We start from the raw sequence: 26,712 nt of genomic DNA, 5'->3' as shown, positions 1-26,712 counted from the left end.
ATAATATATACATTTCGTATATATATATATATATATATACATATTTTTTTTTTCATCATGGCTAGTTACCAAAATGGTGAATGAGAAGTGCTTATTTGTGTCAATGAAGGACAATTTGTACATCAGTTGCGACAAAATACAGCTGTTTGTCATTCAGTGTTTTTTTTTTTTTTTAATGCCTGGATTTTTGGTGATATTTGATGACTAGTGTAAAACCATTTGTTCTGACTGGATCCCGTTCCCATTTTAGTCATTCTGTCATATCTGAGCCTCTTTAGTGTCCCTTTCCTCACTAGTCTAGGACTCTCATATGCTGCAATAATAAAATTCTGCTATTACAGCAGTGATTGTGGTTCTAGCAGCTGATAGGCTATTGTGTACGTGTAGCTGCTGCCATGGTAACTGTATTTATTTTCAGATTACAGGTACACGTAGTGTTATTTCTTTTCTTTCTTTTTTTTTATCTCTGCATACATGTGTGTGTGTGTGTGTGTCTCTCTCTCTCTCTCTCTCTCTCTCTCTCTCTCCAAACTAAGTAAGCTGTCTAAAACAAAAATTGTGCAAGAGAAATGAAACAATGGACACATAACAATTTTGTTTCTCATCTATCTCTTTGTTGTTTTTTTTATTGCTCATGTGGCATTACAAGTATGTGTGGGGTCTCGGATAAAATAATACAAGATTAAAATAACACAAAGGTTTCATCTACGAAATGACAGGGATCTTTGAAAACAGGTTGGACGACATAACTTACAGAGGCTTTTGTTGTTGGACAGAATACAGTGGTGGAGAAGAATAGATAAACATTTAAATTAGAATAATAGGCCTAGGTTTTACAATTAGTTTTTCTGAAATACACCAAATGCACACACAACACAAATATTGAAGAATAAAGTGCAAAGCTTCATGCTTCCACATCATCACCTCTGCCTATAGATCTACCATGCACCCAACTATTGGCAGGTTGGGTGTGCTGGAATGATCACCTTTAATACAAGGTGATGCTGCCTTGAAGCGAATGCACGTACAGTATACCAAAAAATGGACCATTAGTGAGACAATGTTAAAGGCAATTCACCAGGAGTGGTCATTTTGACCGATACTGCTCCTTGCTATGACGCAGCACTTGCATAACTGGTGTTATGCTGGGCTAAGCCAGTTCTACACAGCATTCCAGTTTTTATGACCAGTAAAAAACAAAAAACAAATACAAAAGCAAAAAAAAAAAACATCTGCAGATTACCAACAGGTCACTGAGATAGCAATAGTATCAGGCACTACTAGATAGGCCTGGAGACAGGGTTTGTGCTCGCAAAACCAAACTGACGAGGGAATGCCCATCTTCTTTTTTTCCATCCAGTCTCTGCTTAAATCTCTTTGTGTAGAGGGAAAACGCTCACAGAAAGTCTTTGATGTTGCCTGTGATTGATGTAATTAGTTGAGGAATCCAACATTAAAACACTGTATGACAAAGTTTGGCACTCGGAGATATAGAAATGCAATGCAAAGAGAAATGTTAAAACTTTAACTCTGAAGATGTACAAATTTTACACTGCAGAAGATGTATGCATTTTTTATTGTACATGTACTTCAAACTCGTTTGATCAGTTAAAGAAATCAACCACATATATGGTCAGTGTGTATGGAGGCCTATACAAAAGCATTTGCATCATTTACCTTACACATATGTTCTCTTGTAATACTTTCATAGGAGACTTAAGTAGGTGCAGTGTATTCTGATTTTCAGCAGCACTGAAGAAAGTCAAGCTGGGCACTCTGGCAGTTTCTCATTCTCAGATGAGTATGGAAGAAGGTAGCGTCTTCAGAGCATAGTTTGCTTGTAATTTCATATGCAATCTCCATGTGAGTGCCTGTTTGGTTTCTACAAGAACTGGCAACATTACACACACTTTACATTAAACACAAAGAGTAAAAGTGCAGACTGGACAGAAGTCTGTAGTCCCTTCGTCAGGCAAAAAGCGACTGTTAGTGCTAGCGAGAACACTCTTGACCACTAAAACTGGTCATTTACTGGACAGGTACAGTACGCCACGAAGTGGGTTTTATGGGGGAAAGAAAAGACATCAAACGTATACAGTGATTTGGATATTACAATGTATGAACAAACTACATGGACTGTAGGGAATTTCAGTGTCTGACACTCGGGCATGGCTTTGAGTTCACATGATCTATCGCACATTTGATTTTGTATGTGTTTTGTTTGCATTCTACAAGAATCTAATAAAATAATCACCATCTTCATTATTTCCTTCTACTATCCTCCTCTTTACCTCGACGATTATATTTAGGTTGCATCTTTTTAAATAACTTTACACTATACAAAGTCTTCGGGAAAAAAAGTGCAGTATTCACAACATAATATTAAGTTCTTTTTATACAAAATATAAGAACCTACTATACCGATTACCCTTTGACCAGTAATTTCTAGTATTCACACATACTAGCCATTATCATAATTATGTACAATTTTACTATACAGGTAAAGTGAAGAATTTACATCAAAGGTGTGCTCGGCAATACATCTGGCATTTACAAGTTGAAAATAATACATTAGTCAAGAATGCCATAGATACATTTGATAGATGCTGAGTGGTCGAGACAGGAATATCAAATAATGTAAAGCTATTGAGTGGTTTCGCACTCCATAATTCCCATGATGCAACTGACGGATACTTCTTTTTTTTTTTCCCCAAAGCAGTATCACATATCACAAACATAAATAGATACGCTGTAAAACCAGAAATTTTCTCACGCATGAAACTTGTGAATTTTTGCAAGGAGCCAAGATTCAAGAAAGTAAAACGCGCACAAAGGTTTTCGCGTACACAATGCATTGAATGCCAGTCGCAAATTTGCGAAAAAGGCTTTTGGCTCCAATTCGTGAGAGCTTCATGCCACTAATATTTCTGGCTTTACAGTATGTTCTTTCCTACAGCAAAGTAAGTATTAACCCGTTAAGGACAAGGCCCGAGTACACTTGGGCAGGTGTCTATGGGGAATGCGCGTTGTGGCAAAATCAAACCGCATAAGAACATTATCTTGTGTATAAAGAGTGATGGTCATGAGCGCAAGGTTTACGGTCTCTGACTTACTGATGAACGTCTCGAAAATTAAAAAAAAAAACTCAACCCCTGCTATCACACTGTCCTAATATCCAGTCGCAGAGAGTGAGCTTTAGACACCACAGCCAGAATTACAAAGGTAGTTTAAATCAAATCCATGGTCTGAATAGGTCCATTGATAAAAGCAAGGGCTGAATATACAATGTACACGCCTGATCCCACGCATTCATCAATGGATGTCTGGTGTACGCAATGTGTCACGCGCAGTCAACAATTTTCACAATCTGTGGACTGATTGTAAACTACCATTGTGAATTCCAGCTTATTGGTTGTGCATTGATATTAAATTGTTACACAGAGTATGCAGCTGATGTTGTCATTGAATTCTGCCAGACATGATGATTTACTTTGCCCAGGCACAAGCGTATGTATTCTCAGTTTGGCAATAACTTGGGGCTACACATCAATATTTTCAAGTTGTTCACTGTGCACAGAACACCTGTGGTGTGTACTGACAAATTCGTTTTGTTAACTTCTCGCAACTCTTCCATGTTTTGCTCTAGCAAGTCTTTTCTGAAGTTATATTATCCCCAGATCAGAGGAAACTTGAAACTTAGTGGATACGGATCACTTTGTAACAATAGTATCAGTAACATCTCAACATAAAGAGAATCTCTATTTCATTGCCCCGTCCCACCTATCCCATTCCCAAATATTTGAAGAAATAAACAAATAAAATAATAAAAAGCAGGAATGAAAAATCCACAGAAACTGACATGCTTTCTCAAGTATTTAATATGCAAAGACATGCACTGGAACTCAAACTTTTTTCTAGCAGCAATGTCATGTACTCTGAAACGAAGCCAGACTAGCTATCTTTGTGAGAGAATACACAATGTACATTTATGATCAAAACCCTGCATTTCACCAGTATTGTATCTCAGCATCAGTGTGGGCTCTTGGTTGGCATATTCACAGAGTAAAATCACCATTTCAAAAAGTTGGTAGAGATTTTTTAGAAGGTTGACCTGAAACGAGCCATGAATTGGCTCATCAGTACTGCGAGGGTAAATACACACTACTAAATATGCCATGTAGTGAGAGGTCGCCATGGTAACAGAATGGGCAAAGAATTTTACAGTCTCGCCGCAATAATGTACATTCATTCAATTCATCCATTCAAAAACCTCATTGTGATTAGCAGGATCTGTGCAATACATGGCAAAAATAAAGTACATCATTTTGCTTTTTTTTTTTTGGGGGGGGGGTGAAAATGACATAAGAATACTCTGCAGCAAGCCTTGAAAAATATGGTTACACTATCAAATGTTCATTACAGAGGAAGTAAGCCTCTTCAATGCGTAGAATAGAGTAGTAAAGAATACAGACAGTGTCTCAGTACCACATCATTATTCATTTTGTTTTTTTTTTTGGCAAAGAGTAAAGCCTCTGCAATAGTGCCAAGATAATGGATAAGTTAATGTTGGAGCAAGATATACTAACAGCATTTATAAGGATTTCCCTCACTGTTGCTCATTTATAACTTACGAGTAATTGAGAAAGAGATGAACAGATATACGGACAGAAGAAAGAGAAAGAAAGGAGATCGAGCTGGGGGGGGGGGGGGGGGAGCATACTCCCTGCAATTCATACAAAACAAGTTATTTGGCATGGTACATCAACTAACTGCACTCCAGTGTATGCACTTTAACATATGAACCATTGTATGTTCAAGGCTGAAAAATAGTAGTTAAGCCTCGACTGCAGACTACACAAGCCCTTGGAAGCCTCGCATACTACTGACATGATTTTTGTGCTAACTAAAGTACAGACAGCTTTTTAGAGGAATACTATTCAAGAGTGCAGAAAGAGACTGAATACTAGCAGAGAGTGAACCCAATGAATATATCACAGGTGGACAGAGAAATGAATTTGCCTCCTCTTAAAAATTGATCAAGGTACACTATCTCATCCACGCTCAGTTTGGCCATTTTATTATCTCATTTATACTACACATTTCATCCTACAAAGACATTAGATCCCCTTAGATATAATTGGAATACAACGTGTCATGAATTCTTTGTCAACATAATTTCAACAGACAGACAGGCTACAGGTACTTGTTGTCAGGAGAAAAAGCCCATTTGAATTGTGGAATGGTGAAATATACAGAAATATTTCTGACACAAACAGCATTAATGATTGATCCCATTTTTTTTTTGGAGCAATTGACAACATTTCTGGCTCCATTGCACTAGTTCCTGGGTGTAGGGGTCATCTATCTATATCTGATCACTGATCCTTGGTAACAAGGCTGGATTTATCCCATCCACATATGATTTTATGCTGCAGTGATACCGACTCCCACTTTATTATTTGGCTAATAAAAGCCCAGCCTTCTCTAAGACTATTAAAGTTCTGTTGAAGATTGTTCGGTAATGTGTCAGGGTCGGGAACAGTGAGGAAAATGAACAACACTCGCTTTTCTGGGGACAAAACGTGTGTACCACATGGGGGAGGGGGTAAGCGCACAACACGTAACACCTATCAAATTCATACGACTGCTTGATTGGAAAAGTACACCTCACATCCAACTTGGGATTCTATGAATTTACTACACTTTACTTGCACATATGGAGACACTAAGTTTTTGGAGCCTTTCAGAGTCGCGCACTATATAGAGTCCACACCTGATGGACTATTTCTCCAATAGCAATGACCATGGCTGCAATTCTCAATATAAAGTGGAATGTTCAGGTATTCTATGGAATACTTTGGGGGAAAATAGGAATGTTGCTCAGAGAAATTAAAGAAAACGGATAATGATAACTGCTCCTTACACTAAGAATAACTAAGATATTGAAAACAATTCATATCAAAGAATGCATACACACTCGATCAGTAGATTATAGGCAATAAAAAAATCTGACATCGACTCGACACATCATACCCTGTATCAATCAAGGAACAATGATATGACAGGAATGTGTATGCCTGTTTTTATGTAGACCCTGCTAAAAACTTCGTTTTTCTTTTGTAATAGTTATCGTGCATGAGAGTTGCTTGAAATGTCAGTGTACGTATAACCAATATCTAAAAATTGCATTTAACTCTCAACCCACATTACCCCATACAGTTGAATTGGTGCCTTACTGACTAAGAATTTGGCTATTATTTGAAAGTTAAGTTATCAAGAATGCTGATCAGGAATGGAATGAACTCAGAGAGGATGTAAAAAAAGAAAAAAAAGAAAAAAAAGATCACTTTGCAATGGCACTTGGGATGTGTGGGGAAAATGAATGAATGCTCCACCAGTAAATATCATTCTCAAGATAACAAATGGTCTACACTAGTTTACATCTCAGATAGTGTAACACATTGAGAATGGGTTGTTTTATAGTTCTTCATGATGATTCTCACACATATGGACTGAATGATACTGGTAGATACACACCATTAAAAAAAAAAAAAAAGAAGCATCTGAACAAAATGGGTGGGAAGGGAAATACATGACTGTTGCTGAATGAGCCCATCTACTCCCCATGTTACATCCAAGAAGCTACTGAACATGTTGGAAGTGTCATAAATACATCTACTGTGGGCTTCATCTACTCTGATTGCACAGGCATAAAAGAGCTGACAGCATAGTATAAATATCAGCAAATAGGAACCCCCACTCTGAATGTAATCCCCTTCGAAGAAAAACATTTCTGGAGGAACGACAGAGTCGTTGTAGAGGCAGATATTTTTTTAAAATAAGATAAATCTGACAAAAATGCTCACAAAGGCTATCACAAGACATTGCGACAGCAGAAAATAAGAGATCAGGACTTCAGCTACCACAAGCACTGGTGGTTCATCGTCAATCGTCCCTGTCTCTGTCAGAGAGGGCGCCACACCACATGAATGATATTCAGAATGAAACCACAAGCGCACAAGATTACTCTCACCTACATTCTGTCCCCGTATCCCAAACAGTCTACCACTTCAAAAACTTAAATTATGCCATCAAAAAAAAATGACAAGAGTACAACAAGAATCACTGCGCTGCTATCATGCAGGTCCGCCCGCTGCACCAGTAGGAAACAAGCATCCGAGTTAGAATGAGCTCCTCAATCATCATACCAGGCAAAGGGCATGTGAACTATTGCGGAACATCCACTTCTTGGCACACAACGCAACAATTTTCTCCAAGGTCTTTGATATATATAACTTTTTCTCTTTTTTTTTTCAGTTATCAAAAGAATATAACATCTTGATCCGAAGTCTGCTGCGGCTGCGCATTGGCATTTTTGTTTGGCTTTGACGATGACGACGATGACAGAGACTCTAGTTTCTTTGGCAGCATCTGTGTCACAGATGTGCTAGAACTGGACATGCTCTTCGTGAGTTTAAACGGGAGCTGCTGCTTCACCTGGGCCGTGGGGCCGATTTGGTTTGCTGCGCTCATCAAATGCGGCGGCACGTTCCGCCGCGCCGACATCGAGGTCACGGACCTCCCGATGCTCTCGTCAGTCCTGCCCGAGCTCATCTTGGGCGATGAGTTGTAACTGTTCAGGGATTCCTGGAGCCGGGGCGACGGCGCCGAGTTCTTGCGACCGATGTCGCGGGCCCGGTCCGACCCATCGTGGAGGTATGCGTTGTGGTTGCTGGAAGGTGGCACGCTGCTGTACGCAATGCTCGTTAAGACTTGCTGATGGACACGGGGGCTGCTCTCTTCTGGCTGGCTGGGGTTGTTTGGCACCTGTACGGGTGTCACCAATGGGGGCGGTGTTGACCTACCGAGTTGATCAATGTTGACCTGGACTGGATATGGCTGTTTGAAATGTAGAAGAGAAAGATGTTCTCAGGTGTGTTCCAATCAACACTTCAATCCATTTTAAGTGCATCCCATCTACAACACTTCCATTCAGGTTGTTTTACTAGTTATACATTGCATGAATTATTGTCACAACAAATATGATTTCATGCAGTAAAATTTCAAACACACACGGGGTGATCCAAGTTTGGTGCATGTGCTGGTGTTGGTGCAATATCTCAACACTGGCTCTTTACTCACACACACATTTTGCCCACTGCTGCCATGTTATTTAGACAACAGTTATGTACTATTAGATCTTATTACCACTTATATCTAGCTGAAATCACAGCTAAAAAATGTACTCTTTAAAACTGTGTTTTTTGTTGTTTGTTTTTCTTTAACAAAGCTGACAAAAATTTGGAATAGACAAATGGGTGGACATGAGGACTGCTGTAAAGAACATGTCTCCTGCACCATCTGGGACGGAGGCACAGAAAAACTCATATGTATCATGCAATCTTATTATCGTTGTCGGAGTGACAAGACTTTGTATCTCAAATTTTGGTTAAAATAACTTTCTTTTTTTTTTTTTATTACTGGTCGGATAATCAGTTAAGTGATGTCCACTCCAAGTTCTAGCTACCTTACCCCCAAAATTAAGCCACCATGGCATGTCAATAGAAGGGCTATCCCATATGATATAGTGCTTTGGCTGCCATGTCTTTTGCTCTCTTGAACATTAGACAGTTTGTTGATACGATGTCCTGTCATCCAAGCAATGATATATGCTTCACTCTGATTGGCTGGAAAGCAAGATACACCTAAGTTTCAAATCGATTTCAGAGATATCATTCTATATAAGAGCACCCAGAACAGATTTCTTCAAACACTCACACTCACCTTGGCCTTATCGGCAGCTGATTGCCCAGTGACTGAATTACCGTTGCCCATGAAAACGGATGACCTGGGGTCCTGATCGGCAGACGAGGGGTTCCTCTTCTCCTTGGGAGAGGGGGCGCTCTTCGTATCATTTTGCGCCTCCAGCTTGTTCTGGACCTCTAGTAGCTGTTTTTTCAGACTGATCACAGCCAGGGAGCACAGAAATAGAACCAAATAATTAAAGGTGTACCATTTTGATGATGTAAGTAGCTTCTATTTTGAAAGCATTACAAAAGGTAGCATTGCAGGAGGTGTCAAACTGTTTTGCTTTGACTAAAACTACTTCATTTATTTAATGTATCAACCCATACCTAAAATGCTACATGGTAGTATATTGTAAAATGGTTAAATACTGGCAAACAGCTGCTACAAACTAAGAATGTAATTTCAAAAAAATATGATTACATGGCAGATCAAATATACATTCAGCTGTTTACAAGAAAATGGAAATTTTAGTTACATGATTTATAGTAACAACCCAAATGAAGACAATGTGTGTAGAAAGCCCAATTTGCTGTCGGCATATTTTCCTCTTCTTGCACAGAATGTAATAAACAAACTATAGAGTTACTTTTCCAAAAGTATATCCGCTTCTGTATCCAGAAGTGAAGAATGGCAGAATAAATTGGCAGTAACCTGAAACAATGTCACATGATAATATTGGAGATTACCCCCCCCCCCCCCAATCCCCTGTCCCCTCCAACAGATACTTACATTTGGAAATTTGTGTCTTGCTGGGATGTAATTTGCTGCAGGATACAAAACATTAAAAAATGAATATTATTTCAAAGAACCTACCATGCAATATTAAAACACAAGATCCCCACAAAGCGTAATTCTCACTTCAGCTTCAAGAGATATTACACACTGATGTATTCACTCTGTGGTTCCCCTTGTAAGCAACTACCACATATACATCTAACTCCCTTTTGAAGGGTCATAAGACAGGGCTGCACACTAACCCATTTTTTCTGCCGGTCCAACCTGTCTCTGTCGGACCGGTAAATGCCCCGTTTTACCATTTTTTACCGGTCCGAACAGAAAATTTACCGGTCAACAACGACAACATAAAAAAAAACATTAAATGACTTGCAAGCTTATTTTCTTGTTTTTTATGGACGTACCCCCTTACCCATGTACATTTTACAGATTAATATTTTTTTAAAACTTGCATTATTTATTGCACAAGAAATTTAAAAAAAAAGATAGGAAAAAATAGAATGTTTGTTTGTGAATTACAGTGTAAAATGATAATGAACAAAATCAGATTGTATCAAATGCGTTTGTGACTTTTTCTAAACATCGGCGCACGAACTTGCTGCGTAACCTGCTCTTGGTGGTCAGTTGGATTGCGACGATTTAATGAATTATTTTAGCTGTGATATTTTCTGATGCACGCGCTTCAAGGGGTTCTTTATTTTTCTCCTGATAATCTAGTCGCATTGTGCATGCGTTCTTGAAAGGTACACGACATGCAGGGCCGAATTCGCAATCCTTTTTGCGCCCCGATTTCCACCTCAAATATTAGCGGGATTGTGACGATTTCATAAATTACTTCGGCTGTAATATTTTCAGATGCAAGCGCCAAAAGAGGCTGAAAATGTGTCCTTTATTTTTCCCGATAAACTCTTCGAATTTCGTAAGAACGTTCTTAAAAAAAAGATGCACCACATGGCCGAATTCATGATACTTTTTGCGCCTATTTCTACCTCAAATATCAGCGGGATTGTGACGATTTCATAAATTACTTCGGCTGTAATCTTTTATGATGCAAGCGCCAAAAGAGGTTGAAAATGTGTCCTTTATTTTTCCCGATAAACTCTTCGAATTTCGTAAGTGCGTTCTTAAAAAGATGCACCACATGGCCAAATTCATGATATTTTTTGCGCCTATTTCTACCTCAAATATCAGCGGAATTGTGGCAATTTCATGAATTACTTCGGATGTAACTTTTTGTGATGCACGCACCGGCGAGAATGGTTGAAAATGCGTTCTTTATTTTTCTCCCCATAATCTCTTCGCATTCCGTACATGCGTTCTTGAAAGGTATACGACACGGCAGAATTCACGATCCTTTTTGCGCCTATTTCTACCTAAAATATCAGCGGGATTGCGATGATTTTATGAATAACTTCGGCTGTAATCTTTTATGATAACGCGCCAAAATGGGTTGAAAATGTGTCCTTTATTTTTCCCGGATAAACTCTTCGCATTTCGTAAATGCGTGCTTAAAAGATATACGACACGGCCAAAAATCATAATTCTTTTTGCGCCTATTGTTTCCTCAAACGTCAACGGGATTGCGATGATTTCATGAATTATTATTCGGCTGTAATCTTTATGATGCACGGGCCAAAAGAGGTTGAAAATGTGTCCTGTATTTTTCTCCCAATAATCTCTTCGCATTTCGTTCATGCGTATACGACACGGCTGAATTCACGATCCTTTTATCGCCTATTTCTACATTGTGGTAATTTCATGAATTACTTCTGATGTAATCTTTTGTGATGCACGCACCAGCTGGAATGGTTAAAAATGCGTTCTTTATTTTTCTCCCCATAATTTCTTCGCATTCCGTACATGCGTTCTTGAAAGGTATACGACACGGCCGAATTCACGATCCTTTTTGCGTCTATTTCTACCTGAAATATCAGCGGGATTGCGATGATTTCATGTATGACTTCGGATGCAATCTTTTATGATACACGCGCCAAAAGGGGTTGAAAATGTGTCCTTTATTTTTCCCCGATAAACTCTTCGCATTTCGTAAATGCGTTCTTAAAAGATACACGACACGGCCAAAAATCATGATTCTTTTGCGCCTATCGTTTCCTCAAACTTCAACGGGATTGCGATGATTTTATGAATTATTATTCGGCTCTAATCTTTATGATGCACGGGCCAAAAGGGTTTGAAAATGTGTCCTGTATTTTTCACCCAATAATCACTTCGCATTGCGTACATGCCTATACGTCACGGCCGAATTCACGATCCTTTTAGCGCCTATTTCTACCTAAAATATCAGCGGGACTGCGATGATTTTATGAATAACTTCGGCTGTAATCTTTTATGATAACGCGCCAAAATGGGTTGAAAATGTGTCCTTTATTTTTCCCGGATAAACTCTTCGCATTTCGTAAATGCGTGCTTAAAAGATATACGACACGGCCAAAAATAATGATTCATTTTGCGCCTATTGTTTCCTCAAACTTCAACGGGATTGCGATGATTTCATGAATTATTATTCGGCTCTAATCTTTATGATGCACGGGCCAAAAGGGTTTGAAAATGTGTCCTGTATTTTTCACCCAATAATCACTTCGCATTGCGTACATGCCTATACGTCACGGCCGAATTCACGATCCTTTTAGCGCCTATTTCTACATCAAATATCAGCGGGATTGCGATATGTCATTAATTATTTCGGCTGAAATCTTTTGTGATACATTCACCAGAAGGGTTGAAAATGCGTTCTTTATTTTTCTCCCGATAATTTCTTCGCATTTGTGCATGCGTTTTCAATATTATACATTGCATGCAGGGTCGAATTCGATATTCTTTTTGCGCCTATTATTGTTTACTCAAATTCCAACGGGATTGCGAAATTTTCATGAATTACTATTCGGCTGTAATCTATATGATGCAAGCGTCAAAAGGGGTGAAAATGTGTCCTTTATTTTTCTCCCTCTAATCTTTTCCCATTTCGTACATGCGTTCTTAAAATGTATACGACACGGCCGAATTCACGATCCTTTTTGCGCCTATTTCTACCTCAAATATCAGCGGGATTGTGGCGATTTCATGAACTACTTCAGATGTAATTTTTTATGATGCACGCACCAGAAGGGTAAAACGTGTTTTTTATTTTTCTCCCGATAATCTCGTCGCATTTGTGCATGCGTTTTGATAACCAACACGGCATGCAGGACTGAATTCAAGATCCTTTTTGCGCCTATTATTTCCTCAAATTTCAACGGGATTGCGTTGATTTCATGAATTGTTATTCGGCTGTAATCTTTTATGATGCACTCACCAGAATGTGTCCTTTATTTTTTTTTTCTCCTCTATAATCTCTTCGCATTTCGTACATAAGCTTTTGAAAGATACGACGCGGCCGGTCAAATTCATGATCCTTTTTGGGACGATTTCTACCTCAAATATGTAAGCGGGACTGCCATGATTTTATGATTTTTTTTCCCTCCCTAGTATTAGCTATTCAAATTTTGTGCATGCGTTCTTAAAAAGTACACGGAAGAGCCGATTTCGTGATCCTTTTTGCGCCTATCTTCATTATGAGACCATTCTGAGCGAATGAAAATATTCATTTGTGAAATGACTGTGTAAAATGAAAATGAACGCAATCAGATCCATTTACTGTATCGTTGAATATCGAATGTGTTTTTACTTTTTCTAAAAATCGACACAAGTAAATTAGTTCTAACATAACTGCCACGCTGCTGCGAAGCCGGGATCGGATCGATCTTGCGTTAAAAAAATCATGAGTAAAATGACCCAGAAATGCGTGCGCTTCTATCAATGCTTCTTGTCTGGCATGACCGCCGATCGCAAGCAAACGAAAAGCGGTTACACTGTACATGCTCTGCATGTATTGCATTGCATGGCAGTGCGTGAGCAGCGCCAAATGCGCAAGCGAGGGCGAACAACTGGTCGACTGCTAGTGCTCAAAACTAATGTATGTTTACTGTACAAAGTGCACCGGTAGACATAAACGAAAACTTGCGTAAAACTTGCTGAACAGTGCGCGATATCTTGCATTCTGTTTCTCCCTGATTGGGGCTGCTCTTTTTCTTTCTACTGACCCCACCAATGCTTTTTTTTTTTTTTTATTTTTTATTTTTTACTGGTCATGTCGGACCGGTAACTTGTGGATTTCCTGAAAAGTTACCGGTCCGACCGTGACTTTTACCGGTCTTTGACCGTCGGACCGGCGCCAGTGTGCAGCCCTGCATAAGAACAATTCATCAGTCTTTCATTGCAACTGATTGACAAATTGCCCTACATCGACATAAATAAGCACTGAATTGATCAGTGTCTTTATCATGGCTACTACTAAAACACTGATCAATTCGGTGCTTATCTACATCGATGTAGGGCAATTTGTCAACCAGTTGCAATGAAAAACATCTCGACGGAAGAATTTCATGAATTTTAAGAAATTCATCAGTCTTTACCTCCAATTTGTATAATGGTCTCTAAAACATTAGAAACTTATATTACACCGACAGACAGAAAGAGATAGCGAGAGGAGATATGACTGAGAGGTATTAATGGATGGCAAGGGAAAGATAAGGACTCAGTAAAATTGATGGATTTAAAAAGAAATGAAGCTCAAAGCATTGGCAGATAAAAAGGCTCTGAGCAGAAGGAGTTGAAAATGAGAATCTGCAAAAATGTAAGGGTTAAACCAAAAAATCCCACAATTGCAAGTTGATGAACATATTCGCAACTAAGTGCTACAGACTTTAAGGCTCCGAGAATTAAAGGATTACTGGTATATAATCCTGCAAATAACAGGTACTATCACAAAAAGTATAATTAATTAGATGGGATTCTCAAGTCACAAGTAAGCTATATTGATGAGATTACCCAAAAAGCCTGCTAACCTGTGGCTATTAATCATTTGCACTTACCATGACAGATATATTTTTACTATTGATAAGAATCAGCCATATCTCCCAGGTGCATATTACCATTACCCCCCTCCCCCCCCCCTTCTACTGTTCTGTTATATATGCACACATGCAGATTCAAAGCTTTAAGGTACAATTCATAAACATTTGATGTGTTTGAAGATAAAAGAGGTCTTGCATTAAAGCTTACCAGCAATGTACTTAGATGCTCCAAGATATGGCTAGCAGCATTCACATGTTCCAAGGCAGCTGGGCTGTCAGCTGTTATATCAACAATAATGAAATGAGAAGATACAAATCATTATAACATCATAAGCTAAATGCAAAAACTTCTACACTTATGCAGGAGTTCAGGGGACTTCTTGAGTTTTAGTTTGGTTGTGATGACAGAAAATCAATAATGGAATTGCTACCAACGTACAAAATTATTGTAGCTTCCTCACTGGCCGTTGGTGCAAATTATCAAATTAACTGCATTGCATGAAATAGTTGTACTCTAGCGGTACAGAAATAGATTTTGAATGATATGTTATTTTCACATTATTCATTGAGTGGTCCACATTTCACATGCTATGCTTTCACTGGATTACTCTTGTCCATCCTTAATTACTTTTCTGTCAACCTTGAAAAGTATGCATTGTTTCTCTCATTATTCAATTCACTTGTACATACACAGTATGCCTTGGGTAATATATTTATAATTTACGATTCTTCTTATACTTACTACAATTTGTTACAGTGATATCATTCGTGAAATGTATGCTTTATATTATGTTTTACCCTTCTGTTGGATGGAAATAGACTTTAACTGAATTGAATTGAACTGATTTGAATTCTAGATTTTTATTCAAAAGCTCCTTTGATCAGGTTGTTGCTGATTGGTTGTGATTTTCACTGCCAAACACTGGCAGCAAAAAGTTTAATAAATTCTATTAGACATAGTCAAAAAATTCTGGTGGGTTCCTATAGGCCATTTAAGTTGGACTTGCCTATCTGGTGGCTCGACTGTGGCCCCAGCTCACTTCTCTAGCAACTACCACACAGATAGGAGGGTCTTAGACATAAGGAAGCTACACATGTACTTCTAAGCCTTAAAATCAACATGCAGTGTATTGAAAAACCATCATGTATTTATTAGGCACACAAGGGCATCCTCAAATTGGCTTACTTTTCTTACTGATTTCTGCTGGTGAAGGCTCCTCTGGCGTATCAGTTCTGTCTTTGATCATCGCCGTCGGTAAATCCTGCAGGACAAGAAGGGCGTAACTCCATTGAATGATACTTATAAGCTCTAACAAAGAATGGAAGAGAGAGTCCATTTGGTGATGGGAAATATTGTGTTGATCATCAAGTACCAATCTATATTTATCCTGAGACACATCACAGCGATAATTTTTCTCTGTGCATTGAGCATAATCGGATAAAATTGACCCATTTCATATTGTCACAATTATCAGTCTCATTGTCAAATCAGTTTAAAAAAAAAATCATCAGTAGAAAAGAATGCAAGTACCTTGTAGAGATGGTAGAGCAGGCTTTCAAATTATCCTATGGATTTCAATGGCTTTCACCCCCACACAACTCCACTGCTCAAAGTAAAATGCCCTTTCATATGAAGTTTTAAGACTCCCTTGGTATCTTAATTGATGGAAATCCCAACTGCATACAGGTAGTTAACTATAAAAGTATCATGGAATCCCAAGGGAAATCTGGTATACTGCATATCAAAATCGACACCCTCCCCCCCCCCCCCCCACACACACACACACCACATGTGATGATACACCTCCATTGTTTTCATCTAATGACCCTATCCTCACCACTCCTCCGATGATGGTTGACGCCCGGTGCCGGCCAGCCTGGCCCCCCCTGTTCCTCCCTACCGGCAGAGACATCTCCCTGGCGGGCCGGTGGGAGGGGCTGGGCAGGGGCGACACCGCGTCCACGCCCAGTGAGGTTGGAGAGAGGACCGGGCTGTCCTCCCCCTCTGGCTCCTCAGCCGGTGGGGTGAAGGCGCCCACCTGTTCTGTGGTGGTGGGGGTGGTGCCCGTCAGATTGGGGAAGCTGCTGCTCCGCGTCGTCGACTCGGCAGGGATCGGCAACACGCGCTTCTTGGCGGCTGCGCCTGTCGGAAGCACACCACGGAAGGTGAAAATGTGTAATATTGGCTTTGGTCCATAAGACAAATCAAAACATTGAACAAAATATCCAAACATGTATTCTGTTTCAAGAGCTGGGCCCATAAAACCAGCAGCATACACTCATCATAAGCTGAATGAAATTGCTTCCAAAAATGGAGCGAGATCCTTCATTATATACAACATGTATTTGATGTATAAATACATGTATGACATATATCTAACTCCTGACTGAAGACACATTGTAATTGGTTTGATTATCTGGCAGCATGGAAAAACTTGCATTATCAATTATAACCTGGTCGAGACAGGGCATTTGACTTTAGCTGAAGTGATATCTACAGTGTTTTTTGCTTTGTTTTGCTTTTTAAACAAAACTGGGCCTTTTGCCAAGGAAGCTCTTTACTGCAATCATTATTATAGGAAAATTATTTCCATCTGAATATTGTATCAACATAAATTGCAAGATGCCACATCATTTCTACTCATCTTACAATAAACCTTTCCACACAAAATATCCTGAAGGCAATATATATTTTCTTTACATACGATGTAATTATGTCAAACATACATTTACCACTCCCACACAGTGCATCAGCAGGGCTGATCTTATGCTGTTACTAATTTAAGGCTCATGTATAATTCAGATACACTTCTTCTGAGATTAGATGTTTGTAGAGTAGTATGCTCTCAAGGCAGTGCAGTCTGAATTGCATTGAGACTGTAGACAATCAATCATACCAGCTACAGTTCGGTAGCTACACTGTACATGTATCATAAAAATCTCTCTGCAAGTGTGAATTTCTTTTTTTTTTTCATGAGTGCAAGTATTTTGCCGCATCGTGGAGAGAAGCTCAAATGATGTGAAATCATGAACAGCAAACGCATAGTGACAATAAATCAGAGAAAAAATGAATGAGAATGTTAACATGTTAACAAATATGAAAATATGTATGTCTGCCATTAGAAACAAAAAAGTGAGTATGAAATGAAAGAAGAGCGTTCATGCCTTCTTCACATGCATATATACAGTGGTGCACTAAACCGAGTAGACAACTAGACATCATCAGTTGTATTTTAAAACATTGCATGAGTAAGTACTATTGGAATACATGGTATATTTGAACTGGTTCCACTAGCTCTAGAAGGACATGGGAGGGTTCTTCCATTCGAACTATTCGGCTGGGAACATCTCCGACACGTGCTGCTTCATGTATTTTCTCACCATTCTGGGCACTATCAAACCCGCTGAAAGTCTCGGCGCGGCGGGGGAGTGCCGTGTTCCCGTGGTTACCCGATTCTCTCTCACCCACACTGGTCGGCCTCCGACTCAGCCCGGCGGAACCACCACACACCGCCCGAGTCAGGAGGTTGGCTATCGTCCGTCACCCAAGGTAGAATGGAGGAAGAATTAGGGTAAAGGGATGGGGGAGGGGGGAGGGAGGGGGAGGGGAGAGGAGGGGTGTAGGGGAGGAAAAATAGATGAAGGATACGGGGGCAGGGACCAGAATGAAATATGAAAAATCACCCATGCAAACAGAAACCAAAGACTTTGCATAGGAGATAGCATGACTGAATCCAATGTGTCAGTAAGGGTTCGCAGCAAACAATGTACATCCTCTACACTGTATAACCGACTGTCATCTTTGTACATCTACTATGACTAAAATGCATATCTACAGTATATGATTTTACCTGGAGAGCTCGCAGTAGGCAAAACTGGAGGGACAAAAGCTAGAGTCCATACTACTTATTTCAAGATTTATCTTATCAAATTGTGATTGACTGATATCATAATTTCTTTTAAATTCACCATCATAAAAACACCATCATTTTGAAGCCCTGCGGCAGTTTTGCTTGTAAATTAACAAACACTCATTTGAGAGAAACATTTCCAATCATGGTTTGAACTGATCATTAACAAGGTCAAAAGCTAAGACATTTAGGTATTTAAAAAAAATGCCAAAATGGATATGGGTATGTGGGACTCCTCTAAATGGCTCTAGTAAAAAAAAAAATCAGTTGTGAACATTTTGGTGATCATGGTTTTCTCTTATCTAAGCCTTTTGTCAATGATGTCTTTTTTTTTTCATATGATCATGCAGAAACATGAAGGGATTTAATTTTAATATATACGGGCCTAAAGTCGAGCCTACAATATCACCTCCTTTATCATTCAGTGGCTGATATGCACACTTACATACATATTGTATGCTACTACAAAGTGTATCATCTACACTGATGACTGATAAGGGTGTACATGTATATCTCTAGAGGGATGATACCAATACATTTGAGTGTACTATAAATTTTACATCATTTTATCAACACTTCCTGGAATCCACAATCTCACACACTGCATCTAGATGTGTCTGATTAATCACAAAAATGAGGGGAAAAGCACAAACTTTGGCCTAAATGCATGACGAGAAATTCTAAGGGGGATGTCAAGCATGCACTCTGCATAAGTAGATGTAATGGTGTGGAGCATTAATAACGGCTTGCCTTTTTGAAAATGCAACAAAATGCATAAGACAGGGAGCTCACAACTCTTTCTTTTGTGAAAGGGGGCTTCAAACACCCTAACAACGTATGTGTGAACTTATCCTTCAAAGATAAGAGAGCTACAGTGCACGGCAACACAGTAAAATGTCAACTGCACTAGATGTTACGTGAACGAGTTAATTTGCCAGATACATTAACCTGAGGAGGTATACTTGTGCACCAGAGCTGTTGCTTGATATACATATAAAATGTATGCTGTGTAATCATGTATGTGTTCACTTTTTTTTTTCCTGGCACATCGACTTGGCAGTGTGTCAGCATTTCTATATTCTTACTTATGGTGCATTGTATTCATCTAATCTACACATTTCCTGTTTCCCATTCCCTTTATCAAATCCAAAAATTAAATCATCTGCTGGTGTTTCATATATAAAACTAATCCTGGCATTCTCTTTTTCGTATTGCATAATTTGATTGTCTCTTTCTTTGATACTGACGCGAATCTCTTAGTGTCAACAGACAGCTTAATTCATGAAAGCATAAAAAGTATCCTGACATGCAATACAATGGGATGGAATAAAGAAAATAAAGAGCAAAGCATCAAATCATTTTAGCATTTCTTTTGATGGTTTATGGCTTTATGTCAAATCAAAAGCTTTGATATCGGTGAACGAGCTTTGATTCATGTTTAAAGCAGCTTAATATTCAATCTGTTATGCTGAAGCATTGCAGTGGTCAATGTGAACATGAATTTTCCTGATTTTAAGAATCTGGAATGAAGGACACATCCATTGAACGATTGTAATTAGCATAACTTGCCATTCCTCCCCTAGTAACACTGGCCATTTTCAAATCAACTTTGGCAGAAACTAGAAAGGCATGCACTTTCAAAAGCAAGTCTCATTGTTTGAAAGAACTCTGAAAACTACCCATACATCACCAATGGCATGTTCCTGTGGGGATAGACCGAGTATTGGAAACAATGGGAACCCCCCTTAAAAAAAGAATGCTCGAAACTAATAAGAAAGCAAGGCCCAAAGAAAATTAAAATCCCCATTGCCTTTGAGTACATGTATTTGAAGAAAAGATGGATTGTATTGCTTATATATTTTGCAGTCATGCATGCATGCATTCTTGCTGGAATGGTGTGTTTTTAAGAGCATAAAGCGTGAGGTTACCTTCTTTCATTGCTGCCAAGATTAGGTCACGGGTTTGGTCCATCTGATTTTCTTGCATCGAAATCAGGGGGATCTTGAGCTGGAAGAAAGAGGGAAGCACAAAATATTACATGAACTTTGTAATTACATGATACAAAAATACAGAGAGAGAGAGAGAGAGAGAGAGAGAGAGAGAGAGAGAGATGGAAATAAAGATATACCGTGTACAGATGTGCATAGATAGACAGATATATATATAGATACTACTTTTAGATACATAGCTGGCTAGCTAGGAATCAGGCATTAACTTTTTTGTGAGATAATTAGAAACCATTTATATGAAAAATTAAAGAGCATCAATTCTAAAAGGAATTGAAATTTCATATGATGAAAGTCGCATCTGAAATGGCTGAGATATCAAAAATCACTGAAATGGCTGAGATATTAAAAATCAAAGTCAATCAAAGTGTTCCTAATAAAAGGTGGGACCCACCTTTTATTAGGACCTTTTTGATTTTGGATATCTCAGGAATTTCAAAACAAATTTGAACAAATGAACTTTCAATACATCTTAGAATTGTATGCTCTTTAACATTTCATAAAATGGTTTCTAAGTATCTCTCAAAAAGTTAAGAGCTGAATCCTCACCTCAAACAATACTACACTCTCATTTTAAGGTGTGTTTCTTCTTCCTTTCAAAAAAAGGGAAAGGAGAGAAAAGAAGAATATGGAAGGATTCCTTGGAGTACTCACTGAGCCCATGCTGTCTTCCTTCATGATGAGTTCCTTCACTTCTGTCATCATAGTCAACTTCTCTGTCATGATGCGGGTTAGCTGTCTGTCCTTGTCATGCATCATATCTTGGTGGAAGAGAATACAGGTGGGGAAAAAAAGACAGGTAATCAGACATTCAATCCAGGCATACAGTATATGTAGAATGTCAAGCGTCGCGGATTACTTTCATAAACTTTGGGCCCTACAGATAAAAAACTTTTTTTTTTAAAATAAATTTGTTATTCCTATTCTTTGCCCATTTTTTATTTTTTTTTTTGAAAGGGGGGGGGGGTGGATATCTTATACATACAAAATACTCTCATCCACAACATGATAAAAATGTGAAATTCAATTAAATTGGCTAAGTGGGAAGAATTCATTATACATGCAAACATTTCCTCTTCAGCAGTGTAAAAACTTGAATATAGTACCATTCAGCTGTCATGACACATTAAAATGAGGAATTTTGTTTCAAACACACTCACACAGACCTACTCTCCCCACTCAGCCCCCCCCCCCCCCAAAAAAAAAAGAAAGTCACAATGAGGAAACGGCATCTAAACTCTGCTCTTCAACAAAGTTATGTACATACTGCAATTGCCATAATGCTCGTACTTCAATTAAGGAGTGCAATAGCTTATTTCTTTAGCTTCTTTTGATAGTTGTTCAAATGATTTTTTTTTTTCCTCAAATGCAACGACCAAAATAAACTAGACAGGCCAGAATAGCACTTTTCTGTGAATTTGCAACACAGACATTCACTTGACAATGACACAATGATCTTGTAGATAAGCTCAAGTGTGTATGTGGTCATGTGTATGAATACGAAGTGATTGATGCTCAAACTATTCTCAAGGCCCTTGCACTCACCTATAAGTTGTTTGATCCTCAGGGCTCTCCTTTCAGCTGCTTTCCTGTCCTCTTCGTTCTGTACATCCACTCCAACTATTCCAACCTCTGGAAGAATAATAGAGAGAAAGAGAGGGGGCATGAATAATGGGCAAGGTGAATCATTCAAGCATGTCATGATTCTATGATTTCTCTTTGCAATGTACAATTTGTTTCCTGACATAATCCCTAAGCTGTACCTGATATGTTGTATATCTGCTGCAATTTCCGGATTTCCTCCGTTGCTTGAAGCTACATGTTGTCAATTGAACTGAATTACATTGATCACACACGCACGCCACCATGGCCGTACCACTGATTTCTATATGCATGCTGCGCTGCTGGCACCACCGGCACCGCGCTGTTAGCGAGGCACGCACACTGTAAAAATGTGATAAATTTAGATATCGATCGCAGAATCGCGATTGTGTGCAGATCGTGGATTCCCAAATGTACTATATCACGCTAGATAGTAAGTCTTTGCACTGCATCCAGCTGCTCGTAGTATGCTAGTAAATCTAACCTGTTTTCGTGCTCTGTACAATCATAATGCAAGGAACTTTACATGAAGGATATAACATCAACTCGTCAGTTGAGAACAAGAAGGGCGTTGTCTTGAACACTATGGGTTTAGTGGCAACTTACCACCCTTCTTATTCTCACCCAACAACTATTGATGAATTCCCACGGGGTAGGAGTGACAAGCGAGTGGTATACCTTCTGGAGGACACTCCTCAATGGCTTCAAGGAGCATCTTCTTCCACTCCTTCCGGGCATGCTCCGTCGGGCACATGACCTCGTACATCTCCGGGCCCGCCTTGTTGGGGCTGATCAGGTAGACGCTCTTGCTGTCTATGGCCACGTCCCTCACCATCAGCTTGAAGAGCGGGATGACGGGAGGCTGTGGGCAAGATTTGAAATAAAGTTTGGCGTGTGAATGCAGACAATCCATTCACAGGAAGACATCACAATTCTGGGCACGACCTTTTTCATCAGCCACAAATATGATACAGAACCAGCCAAGAAATCATATTGGAGAAGTTGGGTGGGAGGGGGGAGTGAGAGTGAGAGGAATGTGAAACAATGTAAAATGCAAATAGAAAGAAAACATTTTTAACAGAATAGTTATAATCCTTTCACACTTCTTTTACAAGCCTTAAGAATATAAATATACTTTTAATAGGCCAATGATAGTATGACTTGAACACTGTATTCCACAATGAAAACACATACAGGTAGTACTTGAATAGTGTGTAAAAGGAAAAATGGGGAACAAAGATCTGCAAATTAAAACAACACAATCTTAATAATACAGGATAAAAACTTTGCTGATCTTTCCAAACAGCCCAAAAGATATACTGGACATCCAGCTCATGTCGTACCTTGTTGTCCTGCGATGCAAATGTGTATTTGCCATTGCTCTCTGTGAGAAGCAGAAGGACGTCTGTGAGAAGCACCCCATGCACCTCCGTCAGCTTGGCTCTCGCACTCTTCCAGTACAGTTCTCCCTCGTAGCGCAGCTTGCGGCTCTGAAGCAGGTCAGATTTCTGGACCAGACAGGGGAAAAGGTGGCAGAAGTCTCGACATTACTGACAGACTATCATCGTTGAATTCAAACAGAAAAATCACTGGTTGTAAACACTTTAATTTAATTGCAGTTTCTTTGTTAATTATAAGCATACATTATACGTTAATTATAAGCAAACATTTGTTCACTGAAATTAAAATATGCTGTCAGAGAGGTACAAGTGGTATTGAGCATTAAAATAAATGTATTGTGATATCTTACAGTACCATAGTCTTTGTTGAAAGAGGACACCTTCACACTACGTGAAAGTCAGTTTTGGAAAAAAAATGCCTGATAGTCTATAGAACATCTTATTTGAAACACAAACACAAAAAAATCAATGAGATTATTAATGGGATTACATCTTCTAATATTTAATTTCAATTAGATGTCAACTTTGTTTGGCATACAGAACAAAACAAAGATCCAATTCATATCTACAACCTCTGTAAGTTTTCCATAGATTTCATAATTGACTGACGAGTTGACATGACTCACACTGGACATTAAAGAAATAGCATGGGATTATTCAAATTCATGAAATGCTACTACTAAAAAACACTGATCAATTCAGTGCTTATTTACGTCGATGTAGGGCAATTTGTCAATCAGTTGCAATAGCATGGGATTAACAAGACAAAGAGTTAAAAAGGATTGCCAAAGGAGACATCAACACATAAGAAGACAAGTTTTCCAGCCAACCTTGAATTTCTTGCCACTCTTCAGAGTACCCGTAGACTTGGCCTCTGTCCTGTTGTAGATCTCTACCAGCCGCTGCCACCTCTCCGTCTCCCGCACCTGAACGTTCACATCATTGCAGATGCCCTGGAGAAGCAGACGACAGAGAGAGATAGAACTTTCAACTCTCATTCCGCAATTTACACTCTGGCACAAGGGAATTCTTCAATATCATACAAAACTTTAAGAACCATTTGAGGCTCCTATGGAGCAAAGACAGTTGAATCAGTAGTGACTTGCTTTATATTATATTGAAGATAGAATCATTAATTTCAAGCCATATTTTCATCTTTCTTTCCTTCACTTTTATCCCCTGACATACAAGCTCATGAGCTGAGATTTATCAAGCAGAATTCTATCAAACTGATGAAATTAAAAGCAAGACAGGGTGATATCTGATTGATAACAAAAATTAAAAGATTTACAACCGTAGGGTCAGATTTCAAGATCAACTTATCTTCGTTATTGTTTCGTACGCATTAGTTTCTGTTACTAACAAATTACTGTGAGATAATCAAGTTGTTTAGAAAAGTCAGACACATTCTACAAACTCATGATTTATAAGGGAGTATGTCTAACATACAATTACATTGGATTAAATACATAGTAAAATTCTACTAGCTTCTAAACTAGTTTTCACTGCTTTACAATGCATCACATCTGTGATAAACTGAAGGACCATACCAGTAAACCCACCTTAGAATATTTACGTAACATGATTCAGTATCCAATCATTTTGTAGAGTGTTGTGTATGAATGTGTGTCACTGTTTCTCATGGCTGTACCAGATGTCTTCTACAGGCATCTGTGCTATTTAAGAGTAACGGTGATAATACTGACATACAAACATACAGATCAGTAGTAAACAATTCGAATCTACAAACCTTGACAAGTTCCAGAGCTTTGGTTAAGTCTTGAGTGTCCAGTTTGGTCTGTTTCTGTTTACTCTCTGCATGCACCATGAGTGATGAGAAAATAAGAAGAGGAGAGTTAATATTTTTCATGTGATCCTTTACGAAACATAAAACTGCTTATATGCTTTACAATAACAAATTACATAACAACATCTTTAACCCTAATCAGGCTGGGGGGGGGGGCGGAATCCGCCCCCCCTCGACGTTTTGCGCAATATCTTCGCAGCGCGATAAGATTGTTGCGCCCGCGCGTACCGTTTTGACGCGACGCCCGTTCGAAAAAAATTTGTCAACCCCAAAATTGCTCCAAAACGTGATTTTGTGTACAAATCCAATGCAAATTGTGTTTTTTCAATTAATTCACATAAAAATTCATATCTTGACTTAGAATGGACGAAATTAATTTATTTTAGCATAATAAAGCTTCGAAAAATGTCTGTGACAAATTTTGGCCAAAAAACAAACAAAAACAAAAGGTCGAAAAACAAAGAAATACATAAGAAATTCAAAAAACAATCAAATACATAAGAAATTAATTTCGATACAGATTTTTTTTTTTTCCTATGTCTCAGGAGAATGATACAAGAAACATTTTTAAAAAGAAATTAGCTTAATTAGAGCATTAATAAGTGATTTAGAGCCCAAAACTGATTTTATGCATAAATTACAATAATTAATTAATATAAAATATAAGAAAAATTTTTCGGAGAAAGCAACCATACATTTTGATAGTATACGTCGCGGGCGTCGCATGTGCCGATTTTCGGCGCGATCACGCGTTCCATAGGCGAGATCTGAAGGGGGGGCGGAATCCCCCCCCCCCCCCAGATATACCATGTAGCATAGCCAAAAAAGCCCAGCCTGATTAGGGTTAATTTTGTGATTGCTTCATATTACTTACGCATGCATTGCAACCTTACAAGTGTACTTTCTGGAGTAAGAGTGTAGTGGCTTATTCATGCCTTTTTTCTTAAACTCAAGATATTTTACACTGTACATGTATCAAAACTAAACATCAATATTTCCATGTTTCTGTTTACATTGTATCATTTTACAAAGCCACTTTGGATGTTGGCATTGGGGAAAACTTGATGTGCTGTCTATAAATGTGATAAATATAAATGTCTCATGGGGTGAATGTACGCAAAAGTACATATGCAGATAACACATATGCACGCGAACACACACGCACACCATGAATGCTTGACAAATGAATTAATGACTTCAACTGCAGTAAAGAGGTGTGTAAGATGTGTTTTGCAAGCAGACAAAAAAAAAAAAAAAAAGAAGTACCTTTGGTTGGCTTAATAATGGCTTCTATGAGTAGCTGATACTTGGTGAGTCTAGAGCTCACGCTCAGTATACACTCAGGTATAGTCCACCGCCGACAAAGTGCGTTGGTGCTGCATTTCTGTGGACAGAAGGAATAGCATAGCACGTCAGGGAAATTTGATCCAGAGTTACAGATGTTACCATTACCACATTTTTTTTTTTATTTTTTTTTTTGCTGATGTCAATGTTACAGAACAGAGTTGTCAAAACACAATTACCAATCAC

The 26,712-nt window shown here is 38.7% G+C and overlaps 1 protein-coding gene across 1 annotated transcript in view; it reads right to left on the bottom strand.

The window, feature by feature from the left end:
* Positions 1-6,387: 6,387 nt before the first annotated feature.
* Positions 6,388-26,712, bottom strand: part of LOC140231217 (uncharacterized) — a 209,337-nt gene continuing 189,012 nt past the window's right edge. The window contains exons 32-46 of the mRNA XM_072311362.1: positions 26,449-26,566; positions 25,126-25,190; positions 24,206-24,328; positions 23,319-23,483; positions 22,639-22,837; positions 21,919-21,993; positions 21,028-21,134; positions 20,296-20,374; positions 17,838-17,987; positions 16,295-16,599; positions 15,643-15,718; positions 14,665-14,735; positions 9,538-9,572; positions 8,785-8,962; positions 6,388-7,899 (exon numbers count right to left, since the gene is read on the bottom strand). Coding sequence (XP_072167463.1) covers positions 7,321-7,899; positions 8,785-8,962; positions 9,538-9,572; positions 14,665-14,735; positions 15,643-15,718; positions 16,295-16,599; positions 17,838-17,987; positions 20,296-20,374; positions 21,028-21,134; positions 21,919-21,993; positions 22,639-22,837; positions 23,319-23,483; positions 24,206-24,328; positions 25,126-25,190; positions 26,449-26,566 — 2,325 coding nt within the window. The 3' untranslated portion in view covers positions 6,388-7,320. The remainder of the gene's footprint in view (positions 7,900-8,784; positions 8,963-9,537; positions 9,573-14,664; positions 14,736-15,642; positions 15,719-16,294; positions 16,600-17,837; positions 17,988-20,295; positions 20,375-21,027; positions 21,135-21,918; positions 21,994-22,638; positions 22,838-23,318; positions 23,484-24,205; positions 24,329-25,125; positions 25,191-26,448; positions 26,567-26,712) is intronic.

The sequence above is a fragment of the Diadema setosum genome, chromosome 7 (genome assembly GCF_964275005.1).
Source record: "Diadema setosum chromosome 7, eeDiaSeto1, whole genome shotgun sequence".
Lineage (NCBI taxonomy): Eukaryota > Metazoa > Echinodermata > Echinoidea > Diadematoida > Diadematidae > Diadema > Diadema setosum.
The sequence above is the reverse complement of the archived record's forward strand: the minus strand, read 5'-3'. Positions and strand labels throughout refer to the sequence as shown.